Raw genomic sequence first — 23,433 nt, forward strand, 5'->3', positions numbered from 1 at the left:
CTTTTGTTTTTAGCATATCATCATCCAAGTAGCTATTGTCTCAAACATCTTTGTACTTATGGAACCAAATGACCCATGAAAAACACACTTGTCTCTCTTCCACAAAAGAAAGACCGGAACATATGTGGTTGAAATAAAAAGGTAATTAATGTGAAATTAGCAAGGTTAAATAGTTTAGCCAAAAAAATATTATTTTACAAAATCTTTGCTCATCATATTCCTCATAAAATTGAAATATGTTTAGTACTTGGGGAATTTTTAATAAAACAATGGAATAATTTGATTAAAATAAACTTTTTTTCTTTTTTAATAATTTAATTTCTTAGATATGTTGAATGACAGGATTCAATATTGAAAGTGTCATAGTTTCAATTTCTGCATATCAAGATTAGAAAAACACCAGGCACCACATTGTTTGTATCAAGAGGTATCTCATCTACATGTAGATCTCCCAAGCTTATGTTGCACTTTCTTTTAAGTAATGTAAGTAACATTGCAAGCTTTATAGATCCTTATCACTTGTAAGATTTGTTTTCATTCATTAATAATTTTCTCTTCAATCACATTTTCAACAATGGTATGATTGAGTCTTTTGATTTGACTATATTTATTTCGCTCCTATGGCTCCTCGAAATACTGCTATTACTTATGGTTCTTTGTGATTCGTTCTTGGATCAATATATCTCCTTCTTTATCCATATAAGTGACCGACCTCTTTCAGTTCAAGGTTACTCTAGTCTTGAATGGTTCGAATTATTATTTTCGGGCACGTTTAATGTGTATGTGTGGAGGATTTGCAAGAATACATCCATCATGTGGGTATGCCGCCTTACCAGCATGGACGAGGTGGGCATGGACGAGTACGAGGCAGAGGCCATCAGTAGCCATCATTTCCAGGTTTTCAGTTCTTTTTCCACCTTTTACCAAAATATTGGAGATAATGTTTGGTTTTAGTGTGGGGGAGGAACTTTTATTGCTTTCTATATTTGTTTTAGTTACTACTTTCTAGTTTAATTTTTATTTTCATTTTATTTGCTTCTGGTTGAGTCATAACATGTGTTGTCGAGTCATGTTTGCATGATTTTGCTTCACTTGTTATCGAATTCCCTTAAATTTGACCCAAAAAAAAAACACTTTGATTCATTACACACGCTTGAAAGTATGTAGGTTGTTACACTTTGTGCTTGTTAGAAAAACTTGGAAAATTTCAGTAACACTGATACCGTTCTGACACCCTAAACCTCCTCGTTATGTGATATCAATTTGAGTAACCATTATGCCAACACCTTAGGATCTGAGTTTTCAAAGTAGCTCCTAAGTAGTTTATAATAGCAGTCAGCATCATTCTTATGCGTGCACTATGTAAGTAACTTATGCAAATATGTATATGTTCTCTAAGCCAAATTGAAAAAGAAATTAAAAAAAATATATTGAGATAGAAAAAAAGAATGATAGGATATGTTCTCTCTAAGTTAGGTGGTTCTCACCCAACCACTTAGCCTAATGGAGCGGACTCTTTGAATTCGATGAGTCGAGAAAAAAAAAGAGAAAAAAAGTTCAAAATGAGATCATTAAACATTAACAGGTTAACTTACTATGTACGAGAAGGGATAACGGGCTTAATGTGATTGCGCATGAATGAAAATGAGCGAAAGAGAATGAGGGACATAGGTTAAGTTATAATGCCATGATTCGGATCGGTTCGTATAAAGAGGAAGTTTTTTAAAAACAAATTGCGTCGTTACGGTATCCTTGATCCTGATTTCTATTCCCAGTTGATTTAACATAGCCTAGCAGTCGCATACGATTAGAGTGTTATGTGTTTTTGTTTCGAACTGCACTTAATTCATTTTTATCCGAGTTGGTTTATTGCTTGAGGACAAGCAATGGTCTAAGTATGGGGGAATTTGATAGCATGAAAATGCATCATGTTTTTAGGCTCGTTTCGCATGTTATTTATCATTATTTTTACTATGTTTTTTCGCAGTTACGTCTTGTTATGTCCTTGTTTTAGGTATTTGTTGATTATAGGGTATATGCATGTATGAAGCAGAAAAGGGAGCAAAATGGTGAAGAAAAGTTAAAAAATGCAGCATTCTGATGCATGGCGTTCGCCATGGCCTTATGGTGTCCTTCATGGCACCATGACACGTCAGCCCTTCATTTAAAGCTCATGGCGACCGCCATCTGCCTACAGTAACAGAATATGTGGAAGTGGGTTGGACTCACTCCTTCTCACTTCCCTACTTTTCCTCAACCACTTTGGAACATGAATGAAGAAGCTTCACATGATGTAACTCTATATAAGACACCCTTGCACCTATTTTTATATATTTGGAGATATAGGCGAAGCATTTTTGATTTAGTTTTAATACAGTTTACATTTTCAAGTGATAATCACTCGATTGAGCGATTACCACGCACTAGTTTTAGGATTTGCTTGTACTCTTGGATCAACAATCTTGTCATTTTAATTGAAGTTATTCCAGTTCCGTTTTACTTCCACTCTCGCATTTATTTTCCCGCATTTACAGGTCTTTATTATAGTACTTTATTATTATTGATATCACATTCTATAAGCGTTTAAGCATGATGTCTTCAATTTCAATTATTATGTTTAAGTTGTTTTCAATTAAGTTCATATCTAGCTAAACCGTTTGAGTCCGATTTGTGAGGACCGTCGTTTCCGATGGAATTCGGTAATGAAATTGGTTTAAGAACTTTGTTAAATTCCGTTTTGGTCTTTGTTTCTAAGTTAAAATTAATATGATTTGTCACGAGAGTGAGAATCAATTAAGGCTCGAGTCGGCACTGCGAGAGCGTGGGGGTCAAACTAAATAGTAGGAAAGGGGCATTGATTCTAAAGAGAGCGAGAGTGTTTTAGGCATCGATTAGGACTTGTTCAGTTTTCAAAATACGTTTCTTATTTAGAATGGACGAGCGAGAGCAAAATCTCATGGTTAGGAAGCGTGGCTTTATTCAATAGTGCGAGAGTGTGGGGTTTAGTCTTTAAATTGATATTTTCTACTGAACACGATTTAACCACGAGTCTGAGTCAATCTGTTGCAGAGTCCTCGAGGTGCGTGAAATCCACATTTCGGTATATCTCTCTTTATTATATTTTCTAAATTAACTTTAGTTTCAGTTTTTTTATTCATTTAATCAAAGAATTCATTCACCTTAGCTTTACATAGCATCGATAGATAGCCTTAGTTTGATTATTAGTCCATGTGGGTTTGATATATTTTAAAACTAAGTGATAGATTGTGCACTTGCAGTTAGTAATCTGACAAACTTATATAGTCACACGATCATAGAGCATACCTCATATCCAAGCTTTCCACGTCGTAGACAATAGTTTTTTACATAAAAGTTATCCATGAGACTCTTGCTTCCCTTAACATCGAGTCGGGCGAGGTATACTTCCTAGAAGTCGCCCCTAAATCTAGTTGGATGTTGCTTATATTGTATTACCTACAATCATACGAGCTACCATTGGATGAGGCGAAAGTGAGAAAAATCTTAAAACAGACTGTCAAGTACACCTTACTCTTCATGAAGCTTTACAAAATAGGGAGGGCTTCTCTCATGTTGCGGTGCCTAGGCAAGCATGAAACCGTCTTAGTGCTTACAAAAGTATATAAGGGAGTTTGCGGCATTCACATTGGTAGAAAAGCCTTCGTCCATAAGCTATTAAGGGTGGGGTATTATTGGCATACTCTGATGAAGGATAGCGTCGCCTTTGTCAATAAATGTGATCAATGTCAGAGACATGTTGACCTACACCACGCCTCAATTGAACTCCTTTAGTTGATTACTTTGCTTTGGTCCTTCTACCACTGGGGCGTGAACATAGTGGGCATTTTCCCCCTGGAGTCGTGTCAACTACAATTCTTGATAGTAGAATTTGATTATTTCCTCAAATGGATAGAAGCAAAATTTGTTGCTAAAATCACAACCGAAAAGGGTTTGTCATTTCTATTGCCATAAAATTATGTGCAAGTATGGACTTTTTAAATATTTTGTCTCTGACAATGGAACCCAATTCGACAATGCTATGGTTATTGACATTTTCTGAGATTTGGGAGTGCATACAAAGTTTATATTTATGGTACACCCCCAAGTTAATGGACAAGCAGAATCAATGAACAACGTAATTCCGAAGGGACCTAAGAAAAAACTTGATGACACCAAGGGTTTATGGGCAAAAATTCTCCATGAGATATTATGGTCATACCACATCACTCCGCAAAAAAAACACCCAAAAAATCCATTTGCTATAGTTTATGGAGTAATTCCATGCTTCTCGTGGAGACTGGATTAGAATGTGCAGCAGACCTGATCGATGAAATGAGATAAGTCGTCTATGTCCAAGAATTTGCAGCCAAACATAGGGCGGCTAGAAGGTACAACTCCAAAGTCAGGCTAAGAAAAATGCAATAGGGATAAATGGTATTAAAGGAGATGGTTTTTCTCGTGTAGCAGGGAAAACTAAAACGCTTAACTAGGAGCGACGTACCATATATTCCAGAAGCTCTCTCATGGGGCGTACAAGTTGCAGGAGTTAGAAGAACCCTTCTTGCCCAAAACTTGGAACGCCCGCCTGCTCAAATATTAATACAGTTGAATTGTTTATTAAATTGATTGATTGCAATCTTCTAATATTGACCATGATTGTGTACCTCCGAACAATTTCCCGAATGTTTATGACTGATAGGGATATTTTCCAAATATACTTGTATGATGGACTTCGTGATGAAGATCCTTGTCTCCCCTTGAGGAAATGTTTATACGTTGGACTTCATGTTAAAGATCATTTCCGCCCCTTTAGGCAATATTTATATGTTGGAATTCATGATAAAGATCCTTGTCTCCCCTTGAGGCAATATTTGTATGTTGGACTTCGTGATCAATTTCCTTTCTGTCCCTTCAGGAAATGTTTGTATGATAGACTTCAAGATGAAGATCCTTGTCGTCCCTTGAGGCAATGTTTGCATGATGGAATTCACGAAGAAGATCCTTGGCGTCCCTCAAGGCAATACAAATGATATATCCAATGCCTCACTGGAGGGACGTATAGTCTTATCAGTCAGGCTATATAACTTCTCCTAAGTGACTTATATTCCTCATGCTAACTAAACTCTCTCATGAGGGAGTTAGTGTTTCCTCAGGCAAGATTGTACACAAGAAATCATGCCTAAAAGATGCGATTAAAGTCTGTCCGAAGAGACTTAGTCATAAGTCTTGTTTGAGGGCTTGATAGAAGTCTTACCCGAGAGGTGCAACGCCTTGCATGAGAGACTTATAGTCTCATCAACCATGTTACATAACTTCATCTAAGGGACTTATACTCCCCATGCTAATTAACCTTTGTCCTGAGGGACTTAATGTTTCCTCTAGTGGAATCATACATAGAAATCAGGCCTAAGAGACGCAACCGAAGTCTGGCTTAAGGGACTTAGTCACAAGTCTTATCTGAGGGTTTGATAGAAGTTTTGCCCGAAAGTTCTAATGCATCGCTTAAGAGACTTATGGCCTCATCATCCAAGCTACATAACTTTGCCTAAGGTACTTAGATTCTCCAGACTAGTTAAACTCTCGTCTGTCTGAGGGACTTAGTGCTTCCTCGGGCGGGATCATAAACAGAAATTATGCCTAAGAGGCACGACCGAAATCTGGCCTAAGTGACTTAGTCACAAGTCTTGTTTGAGGGCTTTATAAAATTCTTCAACTTTGAGACTCCAAACAAGACAATCTTTGCATAAATCTTCACTAGCAATTGCAACTAACATCCATATCCAATAAAACTGATCATACGGAGAGTATTAACATGTCACTCTGAGTGACATGCACAACTCAAGATATATATATATATATATATATATATATATATATATATATATATATATATATATATATATATATATATATATATATATATATATATATATATATATATATATATATATAATATATATATATATATATATATATATATATATATATATATATATATATATATATAAAAGTGGGGATCAACTTACTCTAAATGTATATTTTTTTACCTTACTCTAAATCATAGTCTTTAAATTGAATCTAATCTAATGATTAATTAAGTAAAAATGTTAATTAACCATTAGATTAGATTCAATTTAAAGGCTATGATTTAGAGGAAATTAAAAAAACTTACTATTTGAGTAAGTTGATCTCCAATATATAATTTTCCCTTTAGTTGAATGATGATTATATATGAAAAAAAGATGTCTTTAAATTGAATCTAATCTAAAGATTAACTAACTAAAAATATTAATTAAGCATTAGATTATATTCATTTTAAAGGTTATGATTTAGAATAAAAAAAAAATATATATTTTTGGAATAAGTTGATATATATATATATATATATATATATATATATATATATATATATATATATATATATATATATATATATATATATATATATATATATAATATATATATATATATATATATATATATATATATATATATATATATATATATATATATATATATATATATATATATATATATATATATATATATATAAAAGACGTATTAGATTGAAATGAAGGTATGAACTATTAATTTGCCCTCTAGTTGGATGGTAATTGTCGAGTATTCATATGAAGCATAAAAGATAGTTGTAAGATTTAATTAGGTGACTAAACTTGTAAAATATAAAGTTTGATACCCAAAACAAAATTGCTAAAAATAGAAGAACATGCACACATGGGAATAAGTTACAAGACTTGCTATGAACAATCATGCTAAGATAGTGAACCATTTCTTGTCTACCACTCACAGACACAGAGCGAGGAAAAGAGTGGAGTGTTAACACACTCCTTTTTATATTTCTTTCTTATTTATTTTAATTTAAATAAGGTTTTTTATATAACATTTAAATGAGTGCCATTAATTTAGAACTCTAATCAACTAAATTTTGTAAATTTAACTCATATGGATTAACTTGTTGGTAAAAGTTTTGGATTTGATAGTGTACTTCTTTTAAGATTTTGGATTTCAATTATATTATATTCTAACAATTCTTGTTTTATTTAGTCTATACAGAGTTTTGGTGTGTCTTTAAATGGAGTTTTACAAATTGATGGTGAGATTGATCCTATGGATTAACAGATTTTAAGGGCGAATACTGAATTCTAAAAAAAAAACTCAAAAGATTATATTAATGAGTTTTAAATTAAATATGATTAGATCTAAAATAAAGTTATAAGTTAATACAATTTTTACCTTAGGAATTTAATTTTGAAAAAGTTGATTTAATCTCATCTAAATTTTAAGATTGCAATATCTAAAATCTATATGGTTACATTCTATCAAGTATATTGCTATCGAATCGTTCTAATTATGTCTCGTGTATTCAATCTTGAATATAAGAGAATATATTAAGAGTTTCAATATAAATAAATAAAACATGAAAATGACTTTATAAAGTTAAGTTTGATCAAACATAATTCTAAAATTGTATTAGAATCTATTTAAGATCGGCTAGATCACCCACTATCAATTATTTCACTATCCCACCACGTGGGTCACAAAGTCTTAGACATTTTGAGGTGTGTTACGAGTGTTGTGTTAATTAAATAAGATATGCATGTGATTTTACAAGTGTTGTAATCACCATTTTGTAACGTTTATATTAGATATAACTCAAATTCTAAGTGATAAATTTTTACATTGGCTTTAACTCGTTGCTTCAAAATCACTTGTAAGATGAGAAATACTCACCGCTTATAAACACATATTTGTGTCATATTTTATCTAGTATAAAACTCTTAACACGTTCATCGTTTCTCCAATAGTAAGATGTAGTGATTCGCATAATTTGATAACAATGATATGAAAGTAAATATGACAACAACAACCAAATTTTATCTCACTAAATATAGTCAACTAAATGGATCAACTTTTGTCATAATATTCTATCTAGGATCACGTTTTTATCTAAATTGTTAATCTTGAGATCTTTCTGAATAATTTATCTTTTTCTAGGTCTTCCTCATCCTCTATTGTTTGATTTCTCTCCATCTAACCTACTATCCTTACCGCAGATTCTACAGGTCTTCTCTCTACATGCCTAAATCATCTAAGTCTATTTTCCATCATCTTCTTTATAGTAGGTGTTATCCCAACACTCTCTCTAATATTTTTATTTATAATCCCATCCTATTTAGTCTTACCATACATTTAATGTATCATCCTCATCTTTGCTACACTTATTTTATTCTCGTGTTGATTCTTAATCGTCCAACGTTTTATCTCGTACAACATCGTAGGTCTTACTACTGTCTGATCTAATTTTTCTTTAGTTTGAGTAGTACGTGTTTATTACATAAATGTCTTGAATCTCTTCTTTATTTCAGTCACCCAGCTTAAATTTGATGGTTTACATCACTTTATATTTCTTCATCATTTTTTATTATAGACCCAAGATAATTAAGTCACGTGACTTGAGGGATGATGATCTTCAACTTTCGCCTCAAAGGTAGAAACGCTTCTTATTTTGTTGAACTTGCATTCTATATACTTTGTCTTACTTCTACTTAGGCGAAATCCATGTGTTTCTAAAGTTCGTCTTCAACCCCTCGTTTAAATCCTCCTTCGACTCTCTAAGTAAGACTACATCATCTGGAAAAAATATGCATCTCACTACTAGCTCTTGGATATGTTCTGCGAGTACATCCAAAACTAAGGGAAAAGGTAGGGGTTTAGGATTGAACATTGGTGCAAACTTATTGTAATGGAAAAATCATCTGTCACTTCACCCAGTGTCTTAAAACTAGACAATATCGCTTCATACATATCTTGGATAGTTCGAATATATGCAATCATAACTCATTTCTTCTCTAGGGTTTTCCATAAAATATCTCTAGGCATTCTATCATAAGCCTTCTCCAAGTCAATAAAAATTAAATGCAAATCTTGTTGGTTCATCTGGTACTGCTCCATCACATGTTGTAGTAGATATATCGCTTCCATGGTCCACCTTTCAGGCATAAAACTAAAATTGATTCTCGGTGACTTGAGTCTTTTTTCATAGTCTCCATTCAATCACTCTTTTCCATAACTTCATGGTATGATTCATAACTTTAAATCCCTTATAATTTATTTAATTATGTGTATCTCATTTGTTCCTATAGATTGGAACTAAAGAATTTCTTCTCAATTCATTTGACATTTGTTTTGACTTCATAATTTTATTGAAGAGTTTGGCGAGTCACTCAATATATCTATTTTTTTTTTAAATCACGACTCAATAAGTATATTCTCTCTCAACCGTCTTATTGTTAAAGTATTTTAAATAGATATAAAATCTTAAATTTTTAAATTATACCAAACTCAACTTTGATGAAACCCTAGAATTTAAAAAATATATATATTTGATTTATATTAAAGAATGTGTTGTGAATGTTTCTTTATTAATATAATATAGTGGTTTCCACAAGAAAGAAGGATATGTGAAATTGGAATAATAAACTTTTTCCTTTTTTGAAAAAAGAAAGAAAGAGATAGATCTATCAACCTCAAGTGACACCTCTCCACACTACAAAAACACTTTGCAAAGGTTGGGTTGGTATGCAATTGACATGCCTCCATCATTTCTCAAACTTGGTTTCAAATTGTGGGTCACCACCACAAACACAACCTTTGCTAATTCAATCAAAACAAAATATATTGCTTTGGCCCATTTTGATATTTTTTCCTCAACTCAAATTCAAGTATGACTGCGTCTTCTTCCTATCCATTTAACTATTGTTGCACGATTTTTCATATTAAATCATTCTAAATCATTCCAACTTTCATGCTTCCATATGAATCTCTTTTTTTTTCTCAATTATGAAGTTTTTTTATCGTTCATTGTGATCTTCTCCAACTCAAAAGATAATTTTTTATACTTACACGCAGAGATATTCGATTTATATAAAAGAAAATTGGTTTGCGAAAGCTTGATAAATTATATATTTTTTCTATGGTTAACAAAGTTAGTTAGAGCAAGAAAACTCTTACATAGCAATTGTATTGTTATTAAAATTTACTTTAACAAATCACTTAAGACATGTTTGTGAAACAAAGGCTCATAATTAGTTGCTGATTATTATGAACAGAAAGATAGGCTATGAATAAAATAAATAGTAGTATGATTACACTAGCTAGGAGAACCCTATTCTATGGAATGTGAGGTATTGTCAATTTCGACCTCATAAAGCATACTTCAAAATGTTGCTTCCAATTTCATAATTGGACAACTATATTAATCAGCACTAAATTAGCCATAAATTATCTTAATTATATTGTTTAATGGTACTTGTGGGCATGAAGGCTATAGTTAAAGATGTTCGATGGTTTAGTTTTAAAATCGAACCGAGCTGAATGAAATATAATAAAAGGTTATTGGAACAGTAAAAGATATTTGAAATAAATTCAGATAAATCGAATCAAAATTATCAATTCAGTATATGGGTTCGAAATTTCAAAATTTATTAAATGGTTAAAAGATAATTTTTTCAAACCACGATATTTATTAAAGAGTTTAATTATTATTTAAGAATGTCAATTTGCACTATTAACAATGAATTATTTGTTCAAAAACTCTAAGTCGGAGATTTTTTCCGCAATGACACTCCGAGTGATTGGGGAAATACCTTTCAACGTCCAAATTCTCTGATTCTAATTATATTATTTAATTTTATATATATATATATATATATATATATATATATATATAATATATATATATATATATATATATATAATATATAAAAGTTTTTTAATATAAATATACATGTTTTTTATTAAAAAAAAGATAATTAATATATTAGAAAAAGAAAGACTTGTCGGTGAATATTTGACAATTTTGATTCACTATTTTTTTATGCATTGTGGTGTTTTTTAGTTATATACTTTTATATGTATTGTGAGATATTTATAGGTAGTTTTATATATATATATATATTTGACCATTTTAATTTGCTATTTTTTTATAAGATATTCTGGCTGTGAATTTTTATATGATTATGTATGGTAGCAAAAGGTTCGGTTGGATATTTATTTATTTATTATAGAAAAATAAATATTAATAAGTGCAACTACATATTTTTTTTATTATTGATGTAAGATGTATCTTTTTTAGAAAAAAGAAAGATAATATATATATATATATATATATATATATATATATATATATATATATATATATATATATATATTAAAAAGAAAAAAGAAAAAAAATAATAAAATATCAGTGTCATAATTTTTATTTAAAAATATAAAAAATATCTTAAAACTTGATATTTAGGGATGAGGACGGAAAATATTTCCCCTTGATTGACGAGAAAAATAGAAAAAATATTAAAGAGCCGATAAACACCATGACAAACACCATCTGCGTTCTTCAATTAACATCTCATATTATTTTATTTTATTTTCAAAAAAAAAATTTATTTTCTATTTTTTTTTCAATTTTGGTTCAGCTTGATTTTAGTTTTTATTTGATTTTTTTATATGGGTTTAAAACGAATTTTCTTTTTTTTTCTTAATAAATGTTAAATTGTGTCCTTTGGGGATATGCTAGTGTATTAGTGCATAAAGCTGTTAACATTGTGATTAGTGTTAGAATGATGATGAGTTCTATTAAGAGATTCTTTGAGGTACAATTGAAAAGAGAAAAATAAAAGGCTAAGTATAGGGAACACCCTGGAAGAATTATTTAGAAGCACTTATTTGAAGGGTGAGTCCTAGTAGTTGAACGTGCACTAGTCCTTTAAGATACAAAGAAGGTCTAAAGCACTATAAAGAGAAGGGTATATGTCCCTCTAAGTAGGGTTGGAATGAACATGAAAATTCAGAATTTGATCGATCAAAAGAAAAAGACTACATCAATCCCAAGGAATTAACTCATCTATACATATATAATACAAATTTAAAGTGAATCTATCTACCTAGCTACACTCTCTTTTTGTTTTCAACTAACAAATTCTCAGTGTGGAATCGATTTCTGGTTTTTTTTTTTTATTCTTTCTATGCTTTAGAAAAAAGAAGGAATGTGATCGAGATGTACAATGTTGTATACTTGTTTTCCTTTTAACAATTTCTTAGCAGAAGGCAATGTTCTTAAGTGGTAATTAATCTTGATGAGTTTAAATGTGATTTTTACCCTTGTTTTACGTTTCATGTATAGCAAGCAACAACATGAATGTAGTGATTTCAAACTCTTCTTCTTTCAATTCATCTCTTGGAATGATTCTATTATTCAAGAAATAAAAATCATAATGTTCTGATTGATGGGGATGAGATGGAGATAATGTGATCGATAATGATGGCCGTCAATACTATATAACTTTTTTACTATAGTGTTTCATTTTAAGAAGGGTCTCGTCCAATCAATAGACGAGTCATTGCGCAGAATTTTGGTATGAGGAAGTTCGGTCATTCATCGACTAAGTTGTTGAATATTTTTTTTTCTATATTAAATTTATTTATGTTATTAATATTAATTAATTAATAATAAATATATTATTTTAATAATATAAATTTTAAAAAATATATAATTTTTTGAAATTAAATTGTTTTTTTATAATATATTTATAATTATAATAATTAAGTATTTAAATAATTTAAAGAAGTAATATACATTTTATTGATCGGACATAAATAATATACATTTTATTTATTATAGGGACCGCCTGTTCTACATCTGATGCTCTTTTTTTTGCGTTTTTCCTTGTCCAACTCTTTAGTTCTTTGTCTTGGAGGAGATGGAGATGAGTTAGAAGAGAGATCTTGATTTTGATGTGTTGTATTATGGCCCATATTCATACCGTTGAAATCTTGAATGGAAAAACATGGGATATCCAGAAGTTGTTCATCCGTGAGTTCAAAGTCGGGTAGTGAATGTGTTGGTTGTATGAAGGTTTTGGATTGGGTTTGTTGAATTGGAAGATAGTATACGTTATCAGGGTTGAGTGAAGAAGTTAATTGATAGGATGTAGTGTTAAATGTTTGGTGTTGGATGTGGGGTTTGAGTTATCAAAGTTTGGTTGAGGAATTGGAGTGTATTGTATGGGTGGGCGTATGGTGGTTTGGTGTTGATATTGTTGGTTGTAGTAGTAATAGTTTGCTTGCTTAAGGGAATGGAGTGTGGGAAATTTGGTGTTGGGATGAAGTGGCATAAAAGGTGTGTTGTTGTGCGGTCTGAGTGTGATTGTATGTTTGTTAGATGGATGAAGATGGTTGGGCCCTAAATTGGGATGTGTACATTTGAGAAATGTCATGATGTATGGACGCGGTAGTTTGTTGCGTTTAAGAAGAGACACGTTGACGGGGCTCGTTCCAAAATTTTGTCAGAGCAACATGCATAAATGGAATTGTCAAAAACCAATTCATATATTCTCTACTTGGCTTAGACTCACCAAGTATTGTGTTCACCTCTAAAATCAAATGTCTTTTTTTTTCCATTCTTTGACTTCATCTTTGTTCAAATCTTGCCAATGTGTATCCCATGCTTGGACCATAATCATATTGTGATGTTCCCTTAGACATCCCGATTGAGAAGGGATTTGTTGTTCAAACCCAAACTAGAGTTTGACCCTATTTGTCTGATGCATCTCAATAATAAAGAAATAGATAATATATGGTGTCGCACTCCAGACTCGAGTATCACTATAATCAAGCATTGGGCATTGAAGGTATGGCATCCATGTAAACTGTCATAAGAAATATAATAGTTAGAATGTAAATAAGAAATGATTAGTCAAAACATAATGGAGCTTGTTAATCGCGACCTTCTCTTAAGGTGAAGGTGATCATCGCCCATATTGCAGAAAAATACAGGTACATAATATCTCGTAAAAAAAACATGGATTGCAAAGTGTAAGGCCATAGAATCACTGTATGGAAATTGGGAGACATCTTACAACGACCTGCCGTTGTGGATATTGGTAATGAAAATCTATCTTCCTAGTACTATTATAGAATTGCAAACCTTACATGTGATTTCATATTATGGATCCCAATTGGATGACAAGAGGATCTTCCATCGTCTCTTTGGGGAATTTCGACCATGTATATGTGATTTCACCTATTATAAGCATATTGTGCAAGTTGAAGGAATATGGTTGTATGGCAAGTATATATGGACTCTGTTGATGGTTGTGGCACAGGATGGAACGGTAACATTTTCTCAATAGCTTTCGCATTAATTGAAGGTGAGACAAAGGATGCTTGGAGTTTCTTTCTTAGGAATTTGAGAATACATGTGACACCACAAGTCAATATGTGTCTAATATCAGGCATACATGAATCGATTAAGAGCGCATATAACAATCCTGAAAATGGATGGCAATATCCTACATCTTCACACGTCTACTACATTAGACACATTACGCAAAACTTCATGCGTGAGATTAAAGACATGGAACTACGCAAAAAAGTTGTTAACATGGGTAACAATATAAATTTCAGTTACCGCAAATACTTGTTCATTTCTATTATGTTTTTTATAACATTTTTATTACAGGTTATCTGTTGACAGAGACGACATTTAATTACTATCGCGGTGAAATCCGAAGAACAAACAGTGAGGCTTTATCATGGATAGACAACATCCCTTGGGAGAAGTGGGCAAGGGCATATGACGAAGGGCAACGCTGGGGACACATGACAATTAACCTGGCAGAAGCAATGAACTCGGTACTCAAAGAAACCTGAAACCTACCGATCACTGCATTGGTCCATTCTACGTACTATCGATTGGGATCACTCTTTGGTAAAAGAGGCCATTAGTGGACAAAAATGTTGGCTTTTGGGCAGATTTTCACAGATAATTGTAATATGGAAATGGTTGAAGAAGTCAGTAAAGCTAGCACTCATAATGTCATGCAATTTGATCACGAGAGATTCTATTTTATGGTCCATGAAAAGATTAATCATAATGATGGTCGACCAACAGGTATTTTCGGCGTTGATCTTAGAAAAGAGTGGTGCGATTGTGGGAAATTTCAAGCATTTCAGTTATCTTGCTCCCATGTAATCGCAGCATGTTCTAGTATACGTCAGGACTAATCCATTCACATACCATACGTGTTCAAAATTCTTAACGTGTTCAAGATCTACAAGGAAAGTTTCTTTGGACTTCCTCATGAGGAGAATTGGTCACGATATGAAGGATTTACTCTTTGTCACGATAAATCTACTCTTTGCCACGATGAATCTATGATAAGGAGGAAGAAAGGACGTTCAACCAGCACCCGGATTAGAACTGAAATGGACAACGTTGAAAAGGAAAAGAGGAGGTGTGGTATTTGTCGCAAAATAGGACATATGCGTAGAAAATGTCCAAATGTAGCATGACCCTATTTTTTTAATATCCTCTTTTAAGCAAGTATTATGTTATCTTTATTAATGTATTTTTAATATCTTCTAGAACAAGCAGTAAGGAATATATTTAATATTAAAGACTTCTAATTACAAAGTACAATCACAACAAATTAAATTCAAAAAGCTTCTTAACAAACTAATCAACAACAACCAACACAAGTGCGCCTTCAACTCTTCTGTTAACTTCACCATTATGTGCTGAAAACATACACTAGACATCTAAATCATTTTCTATACAATCCAAGCAATACATGTACGTATCCTTAGGACTTGCATCAGTCAACGTTATGTATGGACAACGATACTCTACTTTTCTTGCTCATAAAACAAATTGCTAGGTGAGTTGAATTATATTTTTGCACATCAACCTATTTATAGAAAATCAATACATGAATATTCGATCATTCATTGATCGAGAGTCTCCTAACAGTGGTATCCATCGACCAATGAATGTCATGGGTGATAAAATTATTATCTAAATGATAATGCGTGTCAGTGGCAATAACGAGGCACTTCGATTGACAGCAACGGCTAGCAAGTGAGCAACAATTATACGGTACCATGTCGACAGCGGCATTAATGCAATGGTCAGCAACGGTTCACCAGCGATACGGTAATGTCAACCGTGAGAAGCTTTCAATTAGGCAAAATCTTTCTAAGCCCCATATTGTTTTTGCTTTTAGTAGTTTGGGGTGTAAGAGAATCCACTTATCATATTTGAACGTTTGGAATTTATGAATTATGACTTTAAAATTCATTTTCAGTCAGTGAAACGTGAATATTTAATAACAACACAGTTACATTCATTGACCATCAATTAACAATTCGCAACTGTGTATTCATCTACGTGATCCCCTCATTGATGTTAGAAAAGAAATTAACTAAACTTAAGTTAAACGTTATTGTTCATCTACGTGATCCCCTCATTGATGTTAGAAAAGAAATTAACTAAAGTTAAGTTAAACGTTATTGTTCTTGACTTTCTTCGGTCAAAACTCAATAACTCCAAAACATGCAGCAAGCAGATAAAGGAGACTGAAAACTTGATTGCTCAATGCATTTGTTAAAAAGAAGAAACAATATAAATATTCGATTCACAACGAAAACTGCGATTTTTCTATATCTACTACTGCAGTCCCTTCCCTAGTACACATATGGTTAAAACCCTGCTCCATTTTTACTTTCTAAACCCCCTCCCCACATTTAGAAATTTGTTGTCCAGTTGAGATGGCCCAATTGAGGTTGCTGATATGCACCAACCTGTGCTCCTCCAGGAGCAGCTGCAGCAACTCCGACATTGTTTCCCATTGCCGGTCCTAAATGATGAGGATTCGCCATAGCAGCTTGTTGTGGAGGTGTATGATACATGCCAGGGAACTGCATGTGAGATGACTGAGCCGCAGCTGCATTGAATGAGGCGTGACCCGTGTGTGATGGCATGAATGGAGCGGCATGTGGTGATTGTCCTGGCATGTTATAGTATTGAGTCGATTGCATGCCTGAAAGATCCCTTGGATTTTGTAACCATACTTCTGATGTCTCCCCCTATGCATAAGCAGCAATCATATAAGCACCAAAGATTAAGTTATTTTCGTAAGAGCTTATGAAAATAACTTAAGGAAATGTCGTAAAATACCTGAGGATTGGGGACATAGAGATTATCTTTGTACTTGACTCGAGATGAATCTTCTAGACCCGACGCACCACCAACCACGCCTGGAGCTAACATGGCATACCCAGCTGGGTTAGCAAAGTTTCCAAACCCGGTAGGATTTCCAGCAGGAACGGGCTTGAACTGTTGAACTCCGTATTTAAGGTTATTGGCATTAAGATGGGAACCGCCTCCGGGCATCAATACATAGTTTCCGTTCGTAGGATGAGGATAGGGAGCACTGTTTGAGTATCCCGGCACAGCCATGGGCGGTACATAGACTGGAGATAGAAACTGACGATAGGGCATAAGATTAGCATAATGTGAAAGATGAACTTGTGGATACATCTGTGCAACTTGATGTTGTTGTTGTTGTTGTTGCTGTTGTTGCACCATGGCAATTGTGGATGTGGGAGCATTGTTTGCAGCATGGGAGTTCAAAACCTGCATTGGCCATAGTATGTTAAAATGAAGTAAGAATCAAAGGAATTAGGTAGTGACGAAAAGACCAACAAAAACACTGCCGGTGCTCGTCGACAAACAAGATATGATGGTCCGTTCTATTTAATACTTTTTTTAGTCCACGCTTTTTACGCTAATTATTAAGTCATTAATATATATATCAATTATATTATGTATGTATTACTTATATTAATTATATTATATACCTCCTGATGTGGTGAAAGAACCTGTGAGCGTACAGTTTCATCCATGTTAGGTCTAAAATAAGGAATATCGTAACCAGTGGGAGGGTCGTAAGCCTGTTTGGAAACATAAACATGAGAACAAATAACCAATAAAATGCAAAACAGACACATGTAGCATATGTCGAAGGTATAAATAATTAAAAGCAATATTCACTCACTGAAAAGCCAGGCATATCATGAGAATCTTGCTGTTGTGACTGTGCCGGTGCATAGGACGGACTTGTATCACGTACCAATCCAACATTGGCATAGTTGTCTAGATTCTGAGAGCTTGAGGATTCTTTGTTGTCGGGCAACTGTTGCTCAGAAGCAACACCAGAGGCTGGAGATTCGGACTCAGAACTTCTAACATGGTCATCACTTAAACTCACCTGCTTGCTCCCAGAAACATTATCGGTGGATGACTCTGAAGCGGGTGCAGTCAAGCTGACATTAAAAATAAATAAGATTATCTCTACAAAATGCATATTATCAACTAAGATGTCCTTATTAGTAGGCTATTTATGACGGAATATCTCTGAAGAAATATTCTCTACACTAAATGAAAGCCAACCTTGTAGTGGATTCTCCATTTGACTTTTCAGTAGCTCCTATTAATTGAAACTGAGGTTGAAGCATCAAAGAATCAAGTTCCGTTGCAACCCCGACGGTACCAAAGGTCAGCCGGCGGCGATCAGTCTCTGGAACACGAATATGCTGTGCTATGATCACATTTTGGTTCTCGTATACATTCAATTGTGAAAGTGTATCCTGAAGTTGTGTTGTATCTGACTCTATAACTTCAGAATTTTCAGCTGGAGCTGAAATTGTTTTTTTGGGTGTTCCAATCACTCCAGGACCGTTGTTGTTTGTCTTCTGGCTTGATTTAGGCTTCCACTCTTTATTATGCTGGGAGTGGGAGACTGCAGCAGAACCCATCAAATTTTAAGGTATGAAACAAAATGACTAACTGAGTCTTAAAAGTAAACTACAACCGTTGCACTACGCTATACTTTTACTAAAGATCTTTAAATTGAGAGTAAGATTAAAACAATAATTTGGTGGTGTCAGTTCAGAGAAAGATTTACCTCTTTGATGTCCCATAACTTGTTGATGTGGCCTACTATTATGCGGATTGTTCAAGGATGGTCTGCTAACAGCCACGCCAGGGAATGAGGGCTCAGTTACAGCAGTTTGACTAAGATGTTCAGTCTTTTGGACAGTGCCAGCGGATTGAAATGAATCTGAAGATGTACCATCTTTCCCTACAACAGAATTATTAGCATGAGAACTACTAGGAGGAAACAACTGTTTCCCTTTGTGATCAGAAGACTGTCTTCGAACACCAACAACCCCAACTTCACGCCTAATTGCTCCCGATGATCTGGAATCAGGGGAGGGCACATGAACTGGATCAGTAGAAGAGGAATATACTCCAACTACAGAACTGGTTGAAGCCGTTGCTGAAGAATTTTGATGGATGTTGTTAGGCTTAATTGGTTGCACCCGTGCTGAGGCACTCGACACCGTGCCTTGAATGTTCTCGGGTGTAATTTTTTTGTCACCGACATTTGTAGCCCTAGGGGCATCTTTTGACAGCCTAGCATGTGAATCAGAAGGACCATTTACAGCCTGATGATTTCTAGCACCAGAAGGCTTTTGATTAATAGAAGCTGCTGACAAGCTGGAACAAAGAAAACATATGAATCATTACATTGTTGAACTTTTCATTAGAGCATTATCTTTTCATATCATTAGATTCATTTGTAATTCTTACGTCTACTTTGGTACCGGTTTCTATCAGTTATAAAGTTCGGGATCTGCATATATCAACTACTGAACCTATATCTCGAAATTTGAAGATCAGAGCATACCCCTTTTCAGAAGTGTTTCCAGCTAATTTCTCAGTGGTGGATTTTGAGTGTTGTGAAGGAGGCTTTACTTCTTTATCTTTCTGTATATGGTTTACCCGGTTGTCTCTGACTACACGGAACTCTCTGCTGAAGTCTGCACAGTTGGCATAAATAAAAATCAGTGCATACAAAATGCCAACAAACATACCACTATAAGTTTATAACAATGTTGTATCATTAGGATAGGAAAGTAATAAATGTTCATCAAGTATACTTGATACTTTGTGAGTGAAAAAAGTGATTATCTGTATATCGTTATACCCTTCGGGAGAATTATATTCTGCATTTTATATCTGATTTCAAACTGTGCACTTATCTTTTTATTCTTTCTATATTTCTATCACTTCAATTTCTCTAGGTTCCTAATAAGTAGGTCCAGCCGAAAAATCATAACTGGGGAGGATATGGAATCAAGGCAAGATGAGACAAAATAAATCAAGATAAAGACCAAAACTGAACAGCACTTGGTTATATTCTGATCTCTAACCACTGAAGTCAAACTCAAATTCAGAGTGGAGGGAGCAATGCGTAACTAGTAGGCACCAAACAATAACACTCATGATCTAGCCCAAGTTTAATCATTCGGGTCATTCAAGAGCATATTTGGACCAACATAATGTTTAAGTAAGGAAGGGCACAAAGCAAACACCATCACACCGATAAATAGAGGAGTTCAACCGCTTCCTAACAGGGGCAATTCTTGAGAGACAGCAAAGAAGGAAATGTTTTCACTATGGCTACCATCGGCCTGTTGCACCGATATCCGGAAAAAGGTATGAGGGCAATAATCTTGGCAGAAGCTAAACAAACAGCAGAGCATGGGGAGATAATACAAATTTCAAGGTGCAAAAGCATGGCAAGAGATGGTCAATGTGAATAGCTTTCACCGGTTTTATTAGTTGATTAAGTAGAATGGCATAAATTGGAGGAAAACATATTAGGGTGATACATTCAATAGGTTTGAGTGAAAGGGCAGATTCTTTACGAAGGTTTTTAAGAACTCTAATCTCCGTTTTCTGTTCAACTTTTGTTCTTTCTATTTTTCTTTCATTTCAATTTCTCTATGTTCCTAACAAAAACATATAATAATGAAGATATCCTACCGAAAACCACAAACTAATCGTCTGAAGTAAATAGATAACTAAAATATCATTGTTAAACTGATCGGTGAACTTGAAAAAACAAACAATATGCCTGTCTAAACCTTAAAAAAATAGAAGACAAATGCAGTGCAACACATATAGCATTGTCCGAAGGACAAGCATACCAGGACAACAAAGAAAAACCAAAATGCAGCATAGTTCAGTGGCTTCGCCGATGCTGTGTTAGTCATTATTAGTTTCAATTCCATAAAAATGATGATCCGCGATCGGCACTATTAAGAAATTAGTCGAGAATATAAACATATTCAAACGATTTAACATTTGCATTGACAATCTACAAGTGGAAAAAAATCAGGAACTCGTTCTTTAAACCCTTAAAATATATGCAAGATAAGAATAAGAATATTACTTGGTAAAGGATTTCGAGAATAATTTGTCCTTCGAACTCTATGTTCGTGGAAATGCATTCCTTGACCACCATTTTCGGGGTGTCTTCTTGGTTCACCGGAACCCTTGTTGTCAAGGTTATGTTCCGAAGGGTTGTTGAATTGCACTCCTTGACCACCATTCTCAGAATGCCTCTTTGGTTCACCAGACTCTCTGTTCCCAACAATACGTTCAGATGGGTTGTTGAATTGCACTCCTCCTTGACCACTATTTTCAGAATGCCTCCTTGGCTGACCCCTGTTCCCAGCATTATGTTCCAAATGATTGGGGAATTGCGCTCTTTGACTACCATTGTCAGAACGCCTATCAGGTTCACCCGAACCCCTATTCCCAACATTATGTTCCAAATGGTTGTGGAATTGGGCTCTTTGACCACCATTGTTAGAACGCCTCACCGGTTCACCCGAACCCTTACTTCCTTCATTATGTTCCAAATGGTTGTGGAACTGGGCTTTTTGACCACCATTGTTAGATTGCCTCTCCGGTTCACCCGAACCCCTATTCCCAGCATTATGTTCAGCATGGTTGTGGAATTGGGCTCTTTGACCACCATTATCAGAATGCCTCTCGGATTCAGCCGAACTCCTATTCCCAACATTATGCTCCGGAGGGTTGTGGAATTGGGCTCTTTGACCACCATTGTCAGAATGCCTCCTTGGTTGACCACCCGAACCCCTGTTCCCAACACTTTGATTCTGCAACAATAGATTTTTATTATCAATTATGAAACTTACAGATAAAAAGTATACAAGAGACCCGATCGAATAACCCATCACTAAAAGTATACACGTGGCAATACCTCTTTCTTTCGATCTCTCCTTCTCTTCACCTCATGAAATGGATCTGAATAACAAAACACAATGCACATTAGGAAAATACAAATTTCCATTACACAATTTTCTTTCGAACGAAGCCACCACACATTAACTCAAAACACAATTTTTAGTATTCAAACACAATCAGATGATATCAAATGGATGATTCAAAACATGATGATCAGGATAATTAGCCCAACATGTACCCTACCCCCATCATTTCATAGAACATCAATACACTCAAACTCAATCAACAACTATTTAACCGAATAACAAAACATATACATTACTCCATACAATGTCCACCCATGACTAATCGAAAAACAAGGCTGGTTATTCAAAATCAATAAATAAACAAAACACGAATTCAAAATAAACTAAAAAAAATCCATAATTTAGAACACAAAAAAAGTAGGGTTCAAAAGAGAACATTGTGACCCCACAAAAAAACCAACCTTGGTTAAGCAATTTCTGAGTAGTTTCATTAGGATCCATGTTAGTCTCTTTAAGGGCAACATAGATATCCGCCTCAGAATGATTCCCGACGATTTCTTTAATGGATTGAATAGTTTTACGAACTTTAGCAGACAGCAAGTGGGTACCAGTGCCACCTTCGGTTCTCGAAACAGGGACCATTTCAGCGAAAACCAAAGGGTACCCAGAGGAAAAAACTAGAAGAAAAAGAAGAAAAAACAAAACTTTGTGATGTATGTTTTGGGATTAGGGTTCTTCAAAATCTAAAGAAGAAAAAAGAACGCGGCTTTGAGAAGAAGAAGCTTCGACAAGTGAGGGTTTTGAAAACCTTTGACAAAACACATTTTAAGTATTTTATTATTTTGAGGAAAAAAATTAACCTTTATAATATTTATGATTGGTTCATGTACCCTAGCTGTGTTTATTAAACTACAATAATAACCTTGGGTAATCTAGATTAAAGTATTAATTAAATATTTTAATTAAAATATGAAGAATTTAATTAAAATACTTTGAAGATAATCATAAACATTACATATTAGAAAAAAAAACTTTTATTTTAATTACTTATAAAATTTATAATGATAAACTAATAGTGTAAAAAAATTTATATTAAAAAGATATAATAAATAATCTCAAATTCGAATAAAAACTTTTGAATCTAACTTTTAATAATAATTATTATTGTACTACAATTTGAGAATTGAAAAGTTGATTGGAGTTTTGAGTACTTTAGATATTGAATCTCAATAATATATTAACAAATAATTTTTTGATTCAAAGGAGGGATGAATAAAATAATCACATTATGTATAAGGACATAATTGTTTTTAAATTTTGGTCAAATCATTCATTAAAATATATTTTTTAAATTTTTTTATCATATAAAGTAAAATATTTTCTTTAATATACAATACATTTTCGAAA

At 33.6% G+C, this 23,433-nt stretch overlaps 2 protein-coding genes across 2 annotated transcripts; one reads left to right on the forward strand and one right to left on the reverse strand.

Annotated features, from left to right (window-relative positions):
• Positions 1-14,173: 14,173 nt before the first annotated feature.
• LOC127138052 (uncharacterized) lies at positions 14,174-15,390 on the forward strand. Its single transcript, XM_051064458.1, has 4 exons — positions 14,174-14,483; positions 14,558-14,730; positions 14,851-15,066; positions 15,148-15,390. The coding sequence occupies exons 1-4, from the start codon at positions 14,174-14,176 to the stop codon at positions 15,388-15,390; spliced, it is 942 nt and encodes a 313-aa protein (XP_050920415.1).
• A 1,053-nt stretch (positions 15,391-16,443) lies between these two features.
• On the reverse strand, positions 16,444-22,865 carry LOC127076304 (uncharacterized). Its single transcript, XM_051017920.1, has 10 exons — positions 22,488-22,865; positions 22,017-22,060; positions 21,180-21,912; positions 19,629-19,761; positions 18,843-19,438; positions 18,329-18,677; positions 17,934-18,201; positions 17,737-17,829; positions 17,054-17,512; positions 16,444-16,962 (listed from the first exon to the last, which is right to left on the reverse strand). The coding sequence occupies exons 1-10, from the start codon at positions 22,666-22,668 to the stop codon at positions 16,621-16,623; spliced, it is 3,198 nt and encodes a 1,065-aa protein (XP_050873877.1). The 5' UTR covers positions 22,669-22,865; the 3' UTR covers positions 16,444-16,620.
• Positions 22,866-23,433: the final 568 nt, after the last annotated feature.

This window comes from Lathyrus oleraceus, chromosome 4 (assembly GCF_024323335.1).
Source record: "Lathyrus oleraceus cultivar Zhongwan6 chromosome 4, CAAS_Psat_ZW6_1.0, whole genome shotgun sequence".
Lineage (NCBI taxonomy): Eukaryota > Viridiplantae > Streptophyta > Magnoliopsida > Fabales > Fabaceae > Lathyrus > Lathyrus oleraceus.